The sequence below is a fragment of the Leptonychotes weddellii genome, chromosome 5 (genome assembly GCF_054177405.1).
Source record: "Leptonychotes weddellii isolate Sample4059 chromosome 5, ASM5417740v2, whole genome shotgun sequence".
Lineage (NCBI taxonomy): Eukaryota > Metazoa > Chordata > Mammalia > Carnivora > Phocidae > Leptonychotes > Leptonychotes weddellii.
Window position 1 is genome coordinate 109,500,225 of NC_138373.1, and position 21,959 is coordinate 109,522,183.

At 34.5% G+C, this 21,959-nt stretch overlaps 1 protein-coding gene across 6 annotated transcripts in view; it reads left to right on the forward strand.

The window, feature by feature from the left end:
* Window positions 1-21,959, forward strand: part of SLC16A7 (solute carrier family 16 member 7) — a 155,484-nt gene that overhangs the window by 125,609 nt on the left and 7,916 nt on the right. For all 6 annotated transcript variants that reach the window (XM_081821973.1, XM_006728632.3, XM_081821976.1 and 3 more), the window contains 2 exons: window positions 13,950-14,093; window positions 17,202-18,020. In XM_081821973.1, the coding sequence (XP_081678099.1) occupies window positions 13,950-14,093; window positions 17,202-18,020 (963 nt within the window). The remainder of the gene's footprint in view (window positions 1-13,949; window positions 14,094-17,201; window positions 18,021-21,959) is intronic.

The window sequence follows — 21,959 nt, forward strand, 5'->3', positions numbered from 1 at the left end:
GCCTTTTTATTCCCAGCAACTAAGGAACCATTTGAAATTCCTGGCATATAAACAATACTGTCTCTATGTATATTTGTTGATTGAATAAATGAATTCCAGAACAAGTTACTAAGGCATAGGATTGTCAAACTTTATCATAAAGAAAGTTTAAAAATTACTTAGCCTAGTGGTTTTCAACAATCATTCAATCAAGTGAACCAGAGTCTTCATTGACAGAAACAAAAGCACTCACTTCTTCTGAGAACCTTTTTGGATGTGCAAACCTGAAAATCTGCCTCTCTTTCAAAGTACGATCTCCGTGACTGCTCAAACACGGAAGGCTGACTGATAATTGGAGGTATTCAGAGATGCGCTCAAGGTTGTAGAACCATGACCCTTTTTTTCCAGCTTACTAAACAGCATTGCCATTTAATCTTCATTTCTCCATTTGAAATGAAAAACCAATTATCCATTTCAAAACGTTTGGAAGAGCATCCCTCTCACTACCTTCCCAACAGTGTGCTCAACATCTAATTTTTGATGAGCAATTAATTAATGGAGACAGTTCTTCTTATTAACTTAAACAGGAATGAACTGTGTATGTTCCAGAATTCTGAAATTCACTTGCATCTTTTTAAAGTGCTCTGCTTTCCTAGCATTCTTTTGTAATCATATTTTTAATGCTATAAATAAAATTATAAAAAATGTCATGAATAATGACTGTTAATACTAAAATAGCAAAATCGACAGAAGGTAGAAAAGCTGATAGAGCACTTTACCTAATAATGAATCTATAGATTGCATGTTTATTGCAGGAAACTAGTTTTAATAAGTAATTTACATCGCTCTTTTTTTAAGAAAGGTAAGGCGGGGCGCCTGGGTGGCTCAGTTGGTTAATCCTCTGACTCTTGATTTCAGCTCAGGTCATGAGCTGCCCTGCGTCGGGCACTGTGCTGGGTGTGGCGCCTGCTTGAGATTCTCTCCCTCTCCCTCTGCCCCCCATCTCTCTCCCTCTCTAAAAAATTTAAAAAATTAAAAATTAAAAAAAAATGTAAGGCTCACCATTGCAAATTAGACTCAAAAATCATTTCAAAACTAGATTGGAATTAGTCATGTAATGAATTTATAATTTAACACATTTTAAAGTGCAGCTTTATTTGTAAGATATATGAAATATTTTATTTGGAAATTTCAGGATTAAAAGACCATAAATGCCTGACAAACCTTCAGTGTTTAAATCTCTCTACAATATTCTTGATATGTGGTCACCTTACTTCTGCTTGAACAGTTTAAGGGCAAGTAACTACCTCTCAAAGAATTAAGAATATCTTTTCTATACAGAATCAAGCTCCTGTAACTTCTGTCCTATCTAATAACCCTCTCAACTGAATATTCTTCATATCATGAAAGGAAGCCATTATGTTTTTCCTAAATCATCTTATCCGAGCTAAATATATACTTCTTTCTAACCATTCCTCATATAATATTGTATCAAGTGTTAATGTGTGAAAGCACTCTCCTTTTCAGATAATCTACTTCTGTTTATCTAGCCCAAGGTATTTCAATGGGAGCTTAATGGAATTTAGGATTAGACAAATCTTTCTGTAATGGGTCTTGCACATAGCAAGAGGTTTAGCATCTCTGATCCCATCCACCAAATACTAACAGTGCTCCAAATACCCATGAGAACAGACATATTCTATAAAATTGCCAAATGTCCCATGTGAAGAATAGATTTTACCTCAGTTAAGAGTTCTGATGGGCAAAGGACTTGAATAGATATTTTTCCAAAGAACACATCAAAGGGCCAACAGGTATATGAAAAGATGCTCAACATCACTAATCATCAAGGAAATGCTAATCAAAACCACAGTGAGATATCACCTCACACCTGTTAAAATGTTTATTATAAAAAAGCCAAGAGAAAACAAATGCTGGCAAGGATGTGGAGAAAAGGGAAAGTTTATACACTGTTGGTGAGAATGAAAATCATTACAGCCACTATGGAAAACAATATGAAGTTCTTCAAAGTATTAAAAAGAGAATATGATCTGTCAATCCCACATCCGAGGTATATATCCAAAGAAAAGAAAATCACTGTCTCCAAGAGTTGTCTGCATTCCCATGTTCATTGCAGCCTTATTCACGGTAGCCAGGATATGGAAATAACCTAAGTGTCCTTCAGCAGTTGAATAGTTAAAGAATATGTGTATCTCACATATACACAGTGGGATATTGTCCAGCCCTAAAAAAAAAAAACAACAACAAAAAAAAACTGCCCTTTGTGACAATATGGATGAACCTTGAGGGCATTATACTAAGTGAGTTATGTCAGAGAAAGACAAATACTGCATGATCTCATTTATATGTGGAATCTAAAAAAGTTGAACTCATAGAACCAGAGAGTAGAAGTGGGGGGAGGGGATTGCCAGGGTCAGAGGAGAGTGGAGGAAATGAGATGTTGGTTGAGGATACAAACTTTCCATTAGAAGATGAGGAATTCTGGAGATCTAATATATCACATATTAATAACAATGTACTTTTGCTAAGAAAATAGATTTCATAAATTCTTACCACACACACACATATTTTCTACCTTAACATATTTTAAATTGCAGCTTTATTTGTAAGATATATGAAATATTTTATTTGGAAATTTTAGGATTAAAAGACCATAAATGTCTGACCAACCTTCAGTCTTTAAATCTCTCTACAATATTCTTGATATGTGGTCACATTGCTTCTGCTTGAACGGTTTAAGGTATTTTTTAATTTTTAAAGTTATAAAAGGTAACTATGAGAGATGATGGATATGTTAATTAGTTTGACAGTGGTTGTTATTTCACAGTATATACACATATCAGATCATCACATTGTACACCTTAAATATATACAATTAAAAAAAAATAAGCTCTGATAATGTAGGTGAATTTGGGGAGGAGGGAGATCTTGGTTTTTTGTTTTTTTGGTAGTCACAAATTCTGTATGACTTGAAGTCAGTGTAAAAATGTTGACCTGGGTGGGACTTGCCAATCTTCATTGGCAGACAGGTTATTTCCTATAATTTGGTTAATATTAATCATTACTATTATCCTATTATACCCATTAATCCCTAAAGTCAGCTCACATTTTTCATGTTGTGTACTAGAATTACATTACAGATATGGTAAAATGTCTTCAAAAAGATTGGTGTGCTATTTTCTATATTTCTTTGACCTAAATGTACAGAAGGAAAAAAGTTTAGTTTTAATTGATAAACATGTTGGGTTCTATTGATCATAGCTTTCTATTCTAGACTTTAAAAAAAAATCTTTCAATAATCTATTCTAATTTGTTCCTAGAAACCTTCAGAATTTATTACTCATTAATCTATGGAAAACATATTTTTGTTTGTTTCTGAGAAATGGGTGTATATTTCCCTGACTCTACTTTTTCTCTAACATCTTCTTTGTTCTTTATATTTTATCTTAACACAATGATTTAATTACCTCATCAGCATCTGTCAGTGCTGAGAAAAACTCCTTACTCTTCCATATTTATTCTCCATAAAAATCTGATTTGAATCTCATACCTGTCCCCTTCCTTCTCTGTTTCTCTTCATGACTCTAGTTTTAATTCCCTGAGATGTCGTATCACTCCTCCCTTGAGTTTCCCTTTCCCTTCCAAAAATCCGCATTTGTCTTCAGTTTTAGTGATCTTAGGCTTATTTTGTATTTGTCTAATTTCTTACTTTTCTGTACCAAGTGATTAGTATGCTTCTCCATTTTTTGGTTTTGGTTTGAACTCATATTTCCAGATATTTACACTTACTCCTTCACTTTTTATATTTTTCCTACATTCTGTCTAGGGTATTTTAAAACCCTGTCTTAAATAAAAGTATTCTGCAAACACCTTCCTTTTTCCTTAAGTACTGCGACAGGGTTTCTTCTGGAAACCAGTGTTCAGTGCTCATGTTCAGTTCACTCCTGTTTCTCTTGGCCTTCACTGCACGTGTTACCACAAGTAGCATCTGGTATTTTCTGGAAGCTGATCCTCGTTCAGAAAGATAAGAATAGCATACATTATTTATTTGCTAAACTGTTGGTTCATTCATTCATTCATTCATTCATTCATTTTAGACTTCCTTGTGAACACTATCATAGCTGGATCTACTCATAGAGGTTCTAGATGATGCCAAAGGCTATAAAATGTCTTATTGTGACTAAATATATATATATCGTTCCCTGAATAGATAACGATGTTACATAGATTAGAAATATATGTCCCACAATTAATAAATAATGACATTTCTGAGGCCATTTTTTTTTTTTACTTTATTTCTTTATTTTGGAGAGAGAGAGTGTGCAGTGGGAAGGAGCAGAGGGAGAGGGACAAGCAGACTTCCCCCTGAGCGCAGAGCCTGCCCTAGGGCTCCATCTCATAATCCCGAGAGCATGACCTGAGCCAAAATCAAGAGTCAGATGGTTAACTGACTGAGCCACCCAAGTGCCCCTCTGAAGCCATTAGTAACTTTTCTTGAAATTTTATTTTGAATTCATTATGTGTGTATGTGTAAAATATAGTTGTTATGAAGAGGTTAAAATATAACCAACCACAAAGACCTATCTAGACAACGTCATACATTTTATCTAAACCCCCGTGAAATTCAGAACATCAGTAAACCCTTGTCAGCTTAAAGTTTTCATTTAATTTATGAATGCATGTAGTGCAATAAATTCATGAGTGCCACTTATTTGGGAAAGCTGTAAAACAAGCTATAAAACAAAATACCCAGATCTTCAAAGTAAAATTACAGCTTTTCAGTGAGGCATGTGATTGAACCAAAGTTTTTTTTGTTGTGATTACTCTTGGTATATCCAACTCTATCCTTCATTATACCCCAATATTTAAGGAAAAGTCATCTATTTTACTGCGGGTATATCTGCTAGGATGCTTTCAGCTTAAACACTCAATAGGTTTAAACCCTGAGTAAAAAAATTCCCTCATTTAACAAGAATTTAAAATATAGAGTGACCCTAGAATGGCATCATTAGGGCTGCACTTCACGGCGGTGCTCCTGGAACTTCTAGCTTCTGTGCTTCAGCTTTGTCTTCAGCCAGCTCTCTCCATGGTCACAAGACGGCCGCCGTGGTTCACAGTAACATGCATGGACGAGGAAACACTTAGTGATTTCGTTATATCTCTTTTTAAGAAAAGGAGAACTTTTCCCAGAAATTGCTAGATTTCCACTCGTATCTCACTGGCCAGAATTGTGTCATAAGCCCAGCCCTAAATCATTCAGTGGAGAAAGGAATGAGACTATCAAAATTGGCTCTTCATGTAAATCAGGATTTACTCCCACCTCCATAATTCTCTTAGCACATGGCTGTGCAGTGAAAAGCAGACTCCTGAAAGGAGTATTTCTCAAAAGAGAAAGCAGGAAGAAATGGATGCAGAGTCCATAACCAAAAGTATTAGAGATTAGTTATTATTTCTCTGATGATGACTATTCCCAGGAATAAGTAGAGAATACTGATTGTTATCACTCTCTAGTACTTTATACCAGAACTTATGTAAAAAGTGCACAAAGGATAGTGGGAGCACACTCCCTTGGTACTGTGTCCCTTAGGTTCAAAACACACCCATCCCCACACAAATACATCTACATACAGCACACCATACACAGTCAAATATGATCGTAGGTAGTGGCAGAGATGTTGGGGTAAGTGGGCCTCATACCTCTAGTGAGGAATTTTGTTTGCTTAAAATTAGTTTTTATTCATAAACCAAGGCACTTTTAAAGAGAAGAGTTAAAATGAGTAGAGATCATGTACATGACTAAAATGATCTTTAACCTGGCATATGTGTTGTATTTTTTGTTTTATATATGATTTAGAGAAGGAGAAAAAGGAACCCAGTAGATTATATATCCTCTTTAAAACCTTGTCTGCTATAATAAATACTGATATCATTCCAATGAAGTGATGATGGCATCGCATGACAATCCTTAAAGCAACTTAGAAAATAATTTAATCTAATTAAATAGAAAATAATTACTATTTACTATATAAAATAATTTGTCTTAAGCTAAGTAAATTATAAATGAGTAACAATATGCCTTTACCCTCCAAGAGATGAAATTCTAGTGATTAATACAAATATGCAAATATGTCACAAAGTAGAGTATTAATACTAACTCAAGAGATAGGAACAATAGTATAGCAGCCAGAAGGTTAAAGGATTATATTAGACAGATGGGTTCATGGAATGCGTTATGATAATGGTTTTTGAAACAATTTTGAAGAATAGATAGAGGGAAAGAATATAAAATTTCATAGGACTTCATGTAATATTCTATGTACAATAAGAGTTATGAGAGAAAAATACCCATAAACAGAAATATATTTTAGCATGCTTTAGAAATGGTCATATTGCTAATTAGTTGCCTAAGACAGGTATGAACCATCAGTTTACAAATTGAATTTTCCTAATGGAAATATGTATATTTTAAGATCCATTATGAATTACATATCCACATTTCAAAAATTCTATTGAGGTTAAATTATTATAACATTTAATTGAGTATAACAAATTGGAAAAATATCAGAATCACTTTAAATGTTCTGCAGTTAGATCACACCCAGATAATTCTGTGAAACTAAGTAACCTTACAAGCTTAAGAGGAAAAGAGGGTATTTAGCCAATGTTAACAGCTTTTTAGTGTGAGCTAATATTAACAGATTTTATGAAATTTTTAATAGGAATTGAGTTTTTTCTATTACTATATTAGGATGTCTTAGACTGCAACCAGGCAAAAATCCAGTGTCCATTGGTAAACTAACCACTACTTAAGTTTTATGATGTCATATCACAAGAAGTCTGTAGGTAGTAGCTTCTGGTTTGGTTGATTTTATTGTCTCTTTGATCTAATCAGTGGCTTAAACATCTGCCTTATCTTCAAGCACCCTTCATAGTAGAAAGATGACTGTGGCACCTCAAGACATCACATTCTCTTGAAAACATACAGAGGCATTTTATTGCTTTATAAGGGCATCCTTTCCCAGAAGCCCCCAGAAAATTTTACCCTATATAAATTGCCCCAAAATGCTCATGTCTTATCATGATTGGCTTACAGTACTTATGATTCACTCCCAAAAGTTAGGCCTGGGGTGTCACAGAAGTGATTAAGTATAAAACAAAATCAGGATTCATTTAGGAAAAAGGAAGGGGGCATGTCTCTTGGGGAGGGAACCAGCAGTTTCTGCAATATAGTCTTACTTTTTCTGCCTTCTTAAAAATTATTTCAAAGAGCAGGCAATATAAAGTATAAATATTGCATAACATAAATTAAATATGAATTTTTATTTTGAAGAAATGCGCATCATACATGTAAAAGAGATGCAATCACTTCTCCCAGGAAAAATGACACTTCACAGGAGTGCGAGGCATGCTCTGGCCCAGGGAGTCATAGCAGAGTGCTTGAGCAATCCTTACAAGCTGTGATTTGCATGTCAGTTTTCTTATGTATTAAAATGGGAATGAAGAAATACTGGCAACTTTTAGAGAGATTATAAAGATTACATGTGATTGTATATGTGAAGAGTTTAGAAATGTGCCGAGTCCTAGAGAAATGTTTTTTTTTTTTTTTTTGGTTTTTTGTTTTATGTAGCCATTGTGCCAGCCTTAAAGAAGTAAAAATGTCTTTCCTGGTTGGGAATAATGTAACCTATAGACACCAACGAAGTTGTTTGGCATTTCTGTCCATGGGCACAGAATGCCCACTTCTGAACCCTTTGATATGTAGTAAAGGATTTTGATAAGATGTCAATTTGTTTACTGCCCCCTCCCCCCATACAAATGAATACAGAAATGCAGAAATTTATGTAGAGAGAGGAAAAGATGAGGGAACATAAAAATAACCATCTTCCCATTAAAATAAAACTATAGAACTTTTCTCACAACCCCACCGATGACAGACAGGTATTGAGATACATGAAGAAAGAAAAATGTTTAATATAGAAGGTGTGGAAAATGAGCTATTGATGTTTAGGTGTATTTTAAAATAGCATTTAGTACCGTATTAAGGTTTGGTAGATTTATCTACTGGAATGGTGAGAAGTCTCTCTGAGAAGCTGATATATCTGCAGAGACCTGAGTATGAGAAAAATAAGCCATTTATATATAAAGGGGAGAAGATTTCAAATGGAACAGCAAATGCAAGGATGAGTTTATAGACCATGCCACCCTCCAATCCCCTTCTGTCTCTGTTGTGCATCAGGTATACCCAGCATATTAATCAACCCCTTTCTTGATTTCTACAACTACTCAAACCATTCATTCAAAACCTTTATATACTTAAAATTTGAAATACTAGTTGAATGCTGAGTGAATAAACTATGAGTGTCTGCCATAAAGATTCATCTCTTAGAAGCGCTGGATGAGCTCTCGTATATCAAACTGGCACAATCATCATTGAGCAACATGCTAACTGAAGATGATTTACCTGGATATCATTTATATCTCCATCCTTTGTAAAGAAAGGCAAATGTAATAGCTGCTTCCCAATTATTAGGGATTCTCCCCTCATGTTTTTCATTGACCTTAAGTGAAAAGAGATCACATGGAGAGAGAAACCAGGTGAATTTTTAATACAGCTTCAGTTCAGGGATAAACCTCAGGCAAACAAGTAGTTAATGAAGAGGATCCCATCCTCTAGCCAAATTAAAATAGCAAGTTTTTTAATTCAAAAAATCTCTTTGAAAAATCTTTCAAATTTTGAAAGCCCCTGTCAGGGAGAAAAATACTACAGTAGTAAACACAGATAAATTTCTCTAATTGCAAACAACTTTTTCCCAGTCCTGCACTAGTGCTTTTTATCATTTGATTTGACAGGATACCACGTATACAAATTTGAAATAAAGCAAAAGAAAAATAAATTATAGCAGTTTATCATTTCTTCTGTTAGTGTTTATGCTATGCATAAAATTTTTATATACCTCAAATTGATAGTCAATTCCAGTTCATGTTTTTAGATTGATCAAATATATTTTATGAAATGTTCATTACATAACATATTCTCCAAATTTTCTCACAGCATTTTTCATGTATTCATGCCATATACAAAAGAAAAACAAGCACTATGAATTCTTGTTTACAGAACAGAATAACAGTATACAAAGGAATAGACCAGTTCATATATATTGTTGGTCATACATTTTTAAAATATTTAACAAAAAAAATCACTTGCTTATAACTATATGCAAAACTCGAAATTAGAAGAGATATTTCAAGACCGCTTTCAGGTTTCATGATTCACTGGGAAGATTCACAGGACTCAACAATGTCTTTTTCATGACTATGATTTATTACAATGAAAGAATGCAAAACAATATCAGGAATGGGAAAAGCACATGGATCAGAGTACAGGAGAAACCAGATGCAAAGTTCCAAGAGTCCACTCCGAATGGAATCACAAAGGATAGACTTAATCCAGCAACCAGTTGTGACAACGTAGCTGAAGTGTTGTCTATCAGGAAGCTCATTAGAGACTCAAGTGCTTAAGGTTTCTGTTGGGTTGCTGGCCATATAGGCATTCTCTGTCTTGCATGCCTAAAAGTCCACACTCTGGGAAGGAAGGCAGATGTTCAGCATAAACCACAATGTTTGTGAAACGGTTTAGGCACAGTGAGCCACTCTTATCAGTTAGGGAATAGTGGAAACACTTCTGAAACCCCAAGTTCCCAGGTGCCAGCCAAAAGCCAGCCTTGCAATCAGGCCTTTCTGAGGATGGAAGCCTCATACCTGATATGTTAATTCTTTTCTGCACAGTAGTGAAAAGTACAAGTTTTATAATCAGATGACTCTGGGCTCCTATCCACATTCTACCGCTTATATTGTTGTGACCTTGAACAAGTTATCAACCGTTTGCATGTCTCAGTTTTATCAACTGTTACATTGCTATAATTATCAGATTGCCATGAAAATCATATGCAATATGCATGCACAGTTCTTAGCACACTGCCTGCAAAGAGTAATAACTCAATAAATTAATGAATAAGAATAATAACAGTCTATATGGCAACTACCATCCCAGAGCTTAGAATAGGATGTAGGAACAAGACTCAAACAAATGAAATAGAGGATTAATAAGTGTTGTGGGGTGTGTGTGTGTGACCAACTATAAGTGCAACAGGAGTTCTAAGAATGGGCAAACACTCTCTATAATTTATAAGAACACACATAAGCTTCTTTAACAGAATAAGTGTTATTGGAGCCACAGCCATTAAAAGACAGAAGTAGCTTTCAGAAAACAAAGAAGCAGCTGAAGTATGGGTAACAACATTGTGATCCTTCCCCTGCTCTCTGACGAAGTCCTCCTTTACAGCTTCACAGCTAGCGTGAAAGTGACTCTTAAACTTGACACCAAAAATTCTGAGATAGTTTGGAAAGCTCAGCAGAAGAAATCAGTAGGTAGATCAGTCTGGTTCAGATATAGTCTGATACTTGCGTGAACGTTTTTGGAAATAAGACAATATTATTCTTGCACATCATTTTTTTTAACCTCTCTACAAACAAATAGAACAAAGCATTCGGATGAACAGTACACCTTTGCTCTATTTAGATATGGGCTCAGATGTAACTCTCGGCAGGTAAAGAATTTTCTTTTTTGACTTAACTAATGATTAAACATCATGATTACTTGAAAAACATATGCTGAGTAAAAGCTTCCATCCTGATTGAATTAATAGATAAATGAATAAATGACCTCAGGATATAATTAGGCCTAAGATTCATCAACAAGGGACACCTGTGAGGCTAGCTCATGTTTAACAAAAATCACATGTGATGAGAATTTATTTATTTTCCTGAAACTCCATCTTTCTTGTTAATACAATAAACCAAGCTGCTTGTAGGTTGCAGAGAGAGAGGTATTGGATAGCATTGTGTTATATATCCAGTGTTAGATGCCTCCTCAAGCTAATGTTAAGCATTTAAAGGTTCTTTACAAAATAAGTATATTTTGTTCTGTATCATAATTTCACTTAGATCTACAACTATTACAAACTAGAAATAGTCTATATGACATTTTATAAGCATTTCATATTAAGGGGTAAGGAGCTTTGATTATTTCTAAACAAATCAACTTAAAAAGTATATCTTTTTTTGCTAGAAAAAGATTATAGATGAATTATGTAAATACATGCCTTATAGATTATCTAATAGATCATCACTTAATTAAAGTGTATTATTTAAAGTAAAATCATTTGTTAAAATTAGAACTCTCATTGCATCTTGACTGATACCACAGTAGAAATTATCAGTCTCTTCAAAAAAAAAAAAAAATCAACACCTCTAAATGTTTTCTTTAGTGGCCACTCTTAATCACAGTCGTGGAAAAAAAAGCCTTGATGTGGTTATTCTGAACTGTAGATATAATTATGTGCCACACATTGCAAATTAAGTTGTGATTCATCACCTATGTTCAAATTTAAATTTACACCATTTAGGCAAACACATATATAAAATTTAGTAATTAGTACATTTGTGAGTTATCCAGGCATCACATAGAAAATGGTATATATAATATCAATGGTACTGAAAAAATTTAGTCCAAGTAATTGATAAATGCCTTTGGATTCATTCTGATAGTCTAGTATTTATCAAAGCATCCATCACAGTTCTTAAAATAACTTGATATTTTCTCCCTCTGTATTATAATGGGTTGATGATTATAGTTGTGTTTTTATTATTTTATACTTGGCATGTATCAACTGGTTTTGTACTAGAAGCTCAAGAAATAGTGCATTGAACTGATTTGAGTTAAATTGAATTGAAGTAAAGTGAACTGTTAAATAATTTTAAGAAAAGGAACCCACACTTAAGTTCAATAATTAATCAAGGCTAATCAATTCGTTTCTCAGAAAGGCCATTTGAATTTAGGTGTGTGCTTTTTAATGAAAATGCAAATTTCCTAAATCATATGAGTTTATACCATATTAGGACAGAAATCTATTCTTTTCACATTATCTTGTACAATTTTCATTGATTTTTCTCCCCCAACTCTGTTGTTTTTATAGAGCTGTCTTTCATATGGCCCTTTTTAGTTTTTTTTTGGGAGGGGTATTAAATGCAAAAGTAGTATTCTATTTTTGAGGGGTTTTTTTGTCAAATTATGTGTTTTTACCAATATGTTTTCAAAAGATACTGTGGAGTAATATTAGGCCATGAAGTTTTTATTTCAAACTTATATTTAAGGAATAAAAATAATAACTATAGTTGTGTGAAAGAATAAAGCTGTATTGACAAATGAATCTCAAAGTATTTTAAATACTATCTATGTAGAAATTCTCAAATGCAGTACAATCGCACTTAGCAAATTTTTAAGTTATAGTATTAACTAAAAATCATTTAAATTTTTTCTAGGCTAAATATTGGACTGAGAATTCTGACCTAATGTAATATTTTTCCCTCAAAGCAATGGCCCTTGTTTTAGATGAAATATAATTTTAAGTTAAGAAGGAAGTGTCAAATTAAACTATTTACACATTGACAGGTCTCATAAAATAGTATGGACTTTCACTGAATCTAAGATCACCTCAGTTGTTAAGTTGCACCATTATTTTATGATGCACCACTAGAAAACAAAAATGCTGTGATTAAAATAAAACACAACACTTTATTAATATTTAGAACTTTTATTTTATAACTACCAAAAGAGCTTTTTTAGACATAGTTAAACAGATGATTTTAATCATTTTAATCACTCCTGCATATTTTATATGTACACACATACACACACACACACACACATTGGGAAATGTACATTAAATAAATTGAGTAAAGCATTCTTAAAACCTCTTCCCATTCAGTATCTGGCTCTCCTAAATTAGTTTTCGAGTCCGAGTTCTCAGTGTTCATGTTTCACACATAAGACTGTTCTGTTTGCCCGTGAGGCAGCGTATCTTAATAAGAGAGATCCACCATTTTTTTCTCTGGTAATTTCATCTAAGCTGCTCTACCCATTCAGTAAGTTTTGATGCTGGTACTTTCTTGACATTATCAGAATGTGTCAAGAGAAGATTTTTTAGACAATGATCAGGATTCATATTCATATCCCTTCTTCAAATGGCCCTTAAATGGTTTGATTGAAGTGTGAGGAATTGCCATTGTCCAACCAAGCGACAGAAATAACAACCAAATTCAAGCAAGCATAAGCAGTGATCACTACATTGCTATCTATGACTACCACCTGATGAACAGGGGTTAAGAGACATCAAGTGTAGATATGAAAACTGTTGGTATCTTAGAGTCAAGGAAATATGGTATTAAAGAAAAATCATACTGTGGTATAATGAAAAAAAAACTTAAGCTCTAATTAAGAGGATCTATGTGTGTGTGCAAATATATTATTCTAGGAAAGAAAATTATTACACAGACAAGTCATTTTTATAATCTCTAGATTGTTACATAAATTTGCTTGCATTTATTAAATATTTGGATAGTATAGCTCTGTCCTGTTGAAAACCTTTCCATCAAAAGTTGAATGGTTATGGTCATAAACCATATGTTAAACACTTCTAATTTATTATTTTATGTGCTGTCATATATGTGGTTAAAGATAACCAATCAAAGTGATTAGGAAGTATTGAAAAGTCTTCATTATATTCTATGTGAACTAATATTTTTCTTTTGTCATTAAAATGTGCTTTCAAAATTAACAACTGTTAAAAATAAGTAAATGAGGGGCGCCTGGGTGGCTCAGTCGTTAAGCGTCTGCCTTCAGCTCAGGTCGTGATCTCAGGGTCCTGGGATCGAGCCCCGCATCGGGCTCCGTGCTTGGCGGGAAGCCCGCTTCTCCCTCTCCCACTCCGCCTGCTTATGTTCCCACTATCACTGTGTCTTTCTCTGTCAAATAAATAAATAAAACCTTAAAAAAAAAATAAGTAAATGACCCAGCAACTGAACATTTCTTAATTTCCTCTCTATCTCAGGTCCCATAAGTAGTGTTCTGGTGAATAAATATGGTAGCCGACCAGTGGTGATGGTAGGAGGTTTATTATGCTGTTTGGGAATGGTCACAGCCTCTTTTAGTACCAACGTAATAGAGCTTTACCTCACGATGGGATTTATTTGTGGTAAGTCAAGTTTTGTTTTCTGCTTATTCTCTTAACACTTCCATTGTTTGCAAAGCTCTGTAAGAAGCATAAACAACAGAACAATTTGTATTGTTTTCTTTGAGTTTACTTTTTATATCAGATGCTATCTTAAAGTATTTTCATCTAGTACACTGAAATACTAGCTTGGAATAGCCAATCAAACTTATTTCAAGAAATGGAAAAAACAAGTTATCAGATACAATAGGTGCTATGATATCAATGTCAAAAAGAAAACAGTTTTGATGTAGTTTTACCATTTCACCCTTTATTCATCAGCTAGTTAAGATGGTATTATGGACACAGACTTCCCGGCATATAAAAATCTTCATTTTTTTTAAAAGTTATTTTTATTACTTATTACTTTTTAGAGTATCTGACTTATCATTCATTATAGGTTAAAAATGATGCCAGTGATATTTTCTGCATGCATTGATTTAGCTCTAACAGAATTCCTTTTGTCTGTGTTCTGGTTAGTGGTAGCACTCTGTATTGCCGTCCTTTCTTTCCCTTACAAAAGATTCTAATTGTTTAAAGGCTCTGTAAGGCTCATATGCCACTAAATACATGTTTTTAAATGTCATACTGTCATTGTATTACAGTTGTTCCTCATGCATAATGTCTGTTGACTCAAACCTACCTAAATATGTACATTTGGAAAACACTGTTTTTATTAATCTCAACAGTAAACTGCATTAAACAAATCTACACTCAAAATTTTAAGAAAAATTAGATTTTAGAAGTCCAATGCGCTATCCATTGCGCCACGGAGCCACCTAGAAAAATTAGATTTTAATATATAAAGAAACTGAATCGTTTCCTTAGGCTCACAGAAAAACGGTAAATATATTCTCTTTTTAAAGTAATTTTAGATCAATCTAACCTTGAACTTTGTATCATTTGATGAAAAAAATAAGATGTATTAAAGCCTAAAGTAATAGTGATGTTAAAATCTTTCTCTTTACAACCTTTCCATGACTGTCTTCCTTTTTGATGTGGTAAAACACCTTTTGACATTATGAATGAGAATCTTATATCTAGGAATTTTCTTACTGCAGAGAATGTCCTTTCTTTGTGCAGAAATACTATGTATTATATTGGACCATTGGACCATTGGACCATAGAAGTCAGGCTGGGCCCACAAGTAGATGTATTATGGAAAAGATGATTTTGTTATTACTGTACCACAAATTTCAACAGCATTATATGTTATTCTAACTTCAATTCTTGAGTCTTGAAGGCTTTGGTGCTTCTAGAGTCAACCATTAAATATGCCATGAGAGATTTTTCTTAAGGCATAATCAGCCAGTACTTTTTCGTAGACAGTCTAATTTTTAAACCTAATTTAGCACATTAGCCTCCTTATATCTCAGTTCTTTGTCTTTAAAATGGGGAAAATGATAAGCTCTTTACTTTGGGAGTCACTGGAATGATTCATGTAAAAAATGAATACATAGTACTTCACAGAGTACCCAGAATTTTGTTACTTTTAAATAAATACTAGCATATAATTATCATCATATGTCATTATGTAACATTTTACAGTTCTAGAACTTACTTGACTTTGGCAGAACCCTCTTTTGTTGTTGTTGAGGGGATTAGAACTCAGGAAGTCTAAGTGTTATGTTCAACACTGTACGTAGGTAAATAGTCGAGGCAAATTCAGATCTTTGGATTTCAAATCTCATGTTCATTTTACCCTGCCAGAATAAGAAATAGATGGCCACCGTCTCCTAAGGAGAAATTGGATTAACACCCGAAGGCAAAATTCTAGGTGACCAAATGGGGCCAGGGGTTAGGGGAGGGTGGCATTAGGTAAAGAAATTTGAACTTCAAAACAAAATTCCTGGGTTTTAATTTGGATTCTTCCATTTACAAGCCACTGACCATAGGCTGACAGTTTTCTTATTTATAAATTACACTTATTCTGCATGTCTCACAGGTGTGGGCTGTGATAGTATCAGAGAGCATACTACCCTGTTACTCTCCAAAGCACATTCTCAGTTCCTTTGTGTCAGCTTTTAGGGACCCTCCTACTCATAGAAAATATTTGTATCAAAGGTTTGCAGTAAGTATTTGTACTGAGAACTGAGTTGTCCCTGAGTCTAAATACTTAACCACTTTGCAATACTGTCTCAATTTACATAAATTGGTAAATGCAGAATTCTTACTTCTATAACCCCTAAACTAATACAGAATAATGCCTAGGTTAAAGGGGAAAGAGAGGTACCTTATCTAAATCAATTTTATGTGCTTTATAAGCAAACTTAATCATCACTATTGCTAAGTAATACTTTGGCAAGCTATAAGAAATAATTCATCTCTCAAAAGTGATACTCAGCACTGCCAAGGGATTCCCTTGGAATCAGTAGGAATAGTAGGAACCTTTGAATCATATAAAGAATGAGTTTTAATCTCTGAAATAAAATGTTTAAAGCAAAAATTTTATTTTTTAGTCAACACACATGTGCATCTATAGTCATGAACTGTGGAATGTGAGAGATGTAGAGCTGACTAATGGCATTAAGTTATTACTCTTGTTTATTATTTGCTCAGTTCTGAAAGAAATATCTCTGGAGAGACCTAAGATTTTCATAAACAGCAACCTTTTTAATCTGCTCACTCTGTTCCACTCTTAAAAACAGTGTTCCCATTTAAATGCACTCTTGCGCACAAAGGAGGAACCTACTCTATATATGCGTATATAAATATAATGCATGTAAATAGGTTTATGTAAATAGAGAGGATTAATTTATCTGTGGTATTAAGTGATTATAACTAAGAACTAATAATTTCATCTTAATTTCAACCTATTCTGTGATTATAGAAACATCAGTAGATGTTCTTGATTTCATTTTTCTGCTTTCACATGAAAGGAATATGAAGCTGTCATACATATCAAGTGTCCAGTTGTGAGAACCACTTTGTTTATGCACAATTCCATGATATTTAAAATTGTCAAAAATTATTACCTGCTTTTGCACTTTTAGTTCTGCCTTCCCCACTTGAATGTACATTTTAAGGAGTAATTCCTTTTGTGAGTGACATAATGTGTTTCTGTTTTTGTTCCCTTTGTTCTGTTCTTTTTAGGTTTAGGTCTAGCCTTCAACCTGCAACCAGCCCTAACGATCATTGGCAAATACTTCTATAAGAAACGACCCATGGCTAATGGCCTTGCCATGGCAGGAAGCCCTGTTTTCTTAAGTACATTGGCTCCTTTCAATCAGTACCTTTTTAATACTTTTGGCTGGAAAGGAAGCTTCTTGATTTTGGGAGGTATCCTGTTGAATGCCTGTGTGGCTGGGTCTCTCATGAGACCCGTTGAACCCAAACAAGTTACCAATAAGTCTAAAAATAAGATTGGCATAAGAATGGATGATTCAGGTGTGAAGAAAAGCCATAAGAAGAAATCAGCATGGGAGAAAGTCAATACGTATTTAGATTTCTCCCTTTTTAAGCATAGGGGATTTCTGATATACTTATCTGGAAATGTCATTATGTTTCTAGGGTTTTTTGCCCCCATTATATTCTTGGCTCCATATGCTAAGGACAAAGGAATTGATGAGTATTCTGCAGCTTTCTTGCTGTCTATTATGGCTTTTGTTGATATGTTTGCTAGACCTGCTGGAGGACTCATTGCAAACTCCAAACTTATCCGCCCCCGAATCCAGTACTTCTTCAGTTTTGCAGTCATGTTCAATGGAGTGTGCCATCTCTTGTGCCCATTGGCAGAGGACTACACAAGCCTGGTGTTATATGCTATATTTTTTGGTCTTGGATTTGGGAGTGTTAGCAGTGTCCTCTTTGAAACTCTCATGGACCTGGTTGGCCCTCAAAGGTTTTCCAGCGCTGTAGGACTTGTCACAGTGGTGGAGTGTTGCCCCGTTCTTCTTGGTCCTCCTCTTGCTGGTAAGAATAATTCTCATCCAGAAAAGCAAAAAGCATAAAATGAATATCAACTAGCCAGGACATTCTTTGTAGTGTATGTTGTGGCTTGTAATAATAAATACTAATAGCCTGAAAGACTGTGGGTGTGTTAATTTTAGGTTTTATTATGTATGTATTTTTAAATTTCATAAATAGTTGATTTTAGACCTAAATTTCCTTCAGAGTCAGGACCTATGAACTTAAGAAATTAAGTTAGACTGATAATTAGTAACATAATTTTCAGGTTTTTACCCATATCCATTGTTTTACGCTTCTAAAAAATGTGTCATAATAATAAAATTCCACTTTTTCTTCATTTTATCATTGAACAAATTTCTCTTCTGCTTATATTAAAATGAGTCAAAAGTTTAAAATAATGATACTAAAGATCAGGATCTATTTTTTTATTGGGAGTACATTGGTTATATTAATATGTTGCATTCCTAAGGATAGCATACTTTTATAATATTGCCGACAGAAATATATGTATATATTTATACCCATATATATGTACATATATACCCATATATATATATATATACGTATATGAAATGCAGTAAGGAAAAGAAACTCATTTTGAACAGATATATTCCACATTTATAAATTGTAATGATTACCTATAGATTTTAAGATCTGAAATATTTTCAATGATGCCTATGAAAATATCTGTGCTAAATTACACAGTAAGGAGACCACGACACATGTGTAAGTGCATTTTTCAAGTTAAGACTTTGTTCAGTCTTAGACTTTAATGTTATAAATATTAAAAACGTTCTGTGAGCCAGTCTTTTCGAGGACATTGTTTTGGTTAATACTAAACATAGGTATTCACTTAGGCTCTTGGCCTGACCCCTAGTGGTTACAGTAACTGCCAGGCTAAACGTAAATTTCTCCAGTTTTTAAACTGTTTCCCTATATGACATCAAGGTATCACTTATTAAAATTGCAGTATAGTTAACAGAGTGTTACATTCATTTTAGGTGTACAATATGGTGATTCAACAATTCCATACATCAAGAAATCAGTTTGAGTTGGGAAAATTTGTATTTAATTTGTTGATCTTTAGGTATCATTGACATTTTGCCTTGCTTTTTCACTTGGTCAGGAATGGCATAGTTATTGAATTTTTCTATCTACCAGGGCTGTCCTTTTGTATCTAGCACAGATGTTTTGGGTGGTATATCTTTTAATATTGGATATACTATGGCACCAAAACAGTTTTCAAGAAGAACGAAAGCCAGTCGGTCTTATTTATCAGCTAATTGATTTTGTTGCGTAAGACAACTACAACTGACCTATCTTTTCCTACAGAATGGGTTTTACCAAATGTGTTTTAGAAGCCTATTCATTAGCAGCAAAATTTTTAGTATCAACAGAGAAAATTGTATTTCACCAGCGATGGTGGGATTAAAAAAAAAAATTAAGTCAGGTCAACAGACATAGTGGGCGGGCTCTAAGGATGAAAAGGAAGGAATCTGATTTGACTATTCCTACCTGTGCTGAGAACCTGTATTAATAACATTTATATCGGTTTCAGTGCTCTTGAGTGCTTCTTGTGTTAATATTGCCAAACCATTGCACGAGTAGGGACAATGGCAGGAATCAATTTGGGGCTCCTTGTTGAAGCTCTCAGGCTGTAGCCATAATAAGTCCATTTTTTTTCATCCTGTTTCTGTCTCCTGCTCTCCCTGATCCTCCTTGACTTTTGGACTGGCTTCTTCTCTGTAGCATCTGATCACTGATAGAATGGTGTCCGGCACATGGTAGGCACTCGGTAAATGAGTACCATTGTGGTTACTTCTCACACTCTTGCTGGGGCTGCTACTCTTGTTAGCAGAGCAGTGGAAGATACAGTACCATTTCTAGTTTTATTTTTTTTCAGCTCACGTTTTCACTGCTGCACTCACAAGAGCTGAAGCTTTAGTTCTGGAAATCATACCTGGCTTCTTGATGATGCTAAAAAATTCCCCAGACATTTAGAAAGTACGTTTATATGGCAGCCCAAAGTGGTATCAACTCTGATGGGGCCACAGACCTAATGTGTATGTATTTAGAGGTGTAACAATCATTGTATGAATAAAAATATTTGACTAAAGCTAGAATAGAAATTTAAATTGTGCATTTTTGTTATGTGTGTGTATATGGCACACTCAAATAAGCCTATTCCATCATTTAACTAATTAAAACAGAGAACTTCGTTCAAATAGGCAGTTTCACAAGTAGCTGAATTTAATACTGAGCCGCTAACTAGATTCTAGCCAGAATGAATGAGATTCTGATTAAAGAAACAGGCCTATATCAGAATCACCTCAAATATGCATATAATAAATAATATGGATTTGCATACACTGTCATTGTTAAGAATTAGGTGCCTGTATAAGCAAGAGGCAAAATTAAGTATAAACTGAAATATTTTTAAAAGTCAATGAACCGGAGCACCTGGCTGGCTCAGTTGGTTGACCATCCAACTCTTGGTTTTGGCTCAGATCATGATATCAGGGTTGTGAGATCAAGTCCCACATTGGGCTCCGTGCTGGGCATAGAGCCTATTTAAGATTCCCTCTCTTCCTCTCCCTCTCCCTGTCCCCCTACCAGGGCTCACTGTCACTCACTCTCTCTAAAAAAAAAAAAAGGGTCAATAAATCTTCAGGTTATATGATATCAGGCTAGTTTTTAAATGTCTAAATAATCAAATGTAATAAATACTTTCTTCCTGATTAGTGTGGCCTTAATAATTTAGATTTCGATAAACTAAAAAGTTGTGATTAGCCCAAAAAGTTATGATATGACTCTTAACCAAGAGGTATGGTGAAGCTCTTTTGAAGAATAGTTAAGAATCTGAGATTCAGTGAAGTGGGGGAAATCAGAGGGGGAGATGAACCATGAGAGACGATAGACTCAGAAACAAACTGAGGGTCTAGAGGGGAGGGGGTAGGAGGATGGGTTAGCCTGGTGATGGGTATTAAAGAGGGCACGTTCTGCATGGAGCACTGGGCAAACAACGAATCATGGAACACTACATCAAAAACTAATGATGTAATGTATGGTGATTAACATAACATAATAATAAAAAAAAAAGAAACTGAGATTCAGGGGCGCCTCGGTGGCTCAGTCGTTAAGCGTCTGCCTTCGGCTCAGGTCATGGTACCAGAGTCCTGGAATCGAGCCCCGCATCAGGCTCCCTGATCCACGGGAAGCCTGCTTCTCCCTCTCCCGTTCCCCCTGCTTGTGTTCCCTCTCTCGCTGTGTCTCTCTCCGTCAAGTAAATAAAATCTTTAAAAAAGAAACTGCAATTCAGATAGACCTTGATTAGATTCCAGATTCTGCCGTTCACTGGCTATGTAACTATGATCAAATTACTTCATAGTGATTTTGTAAGGATTAAATAAGGTATTACCTCATTTAAAAGTGTTTAGCCTAAGGGTGCCTGGGTGGCTCAGTCGGTTAAGCCTCAGCCTTCAGCTCAGGTCAGGATCCCAGGGTCCTAGGATTGAGCCCCATATTGAGTTTCCTACTCAGCAGGGAGTCTGCTTCTTCCTCTCCCTCCGCCCCTTTCTCCTACTCATGCTTTCTCTCTTGCTCTCTCTCTCTCAAATAAATAAATTAAAAATCTTTAAAAAAAAAGTGTTTAGCCTAGTGGTAGGCATAGAAAAAACATTGAGTAAATATTATGCCCTGTCAGAACCTTAAATAAGCCTTTGGGTCTTTCCTAAAAAATGTAATTTTTTCCTTTTTATTGAAAAGAAGCATGGAAAGGATGAAGCACTCTCAATGTATAAAAGTTAATAGATAAATGTATCTATTTATATACACATAGATACAAAAAACATGCCTCACACATACATGTATTTATGAATATACACACAAAAAGGTATATACCTATTTTGTCTTTGTACATTTTTATTGAGGGGAATAATCTTT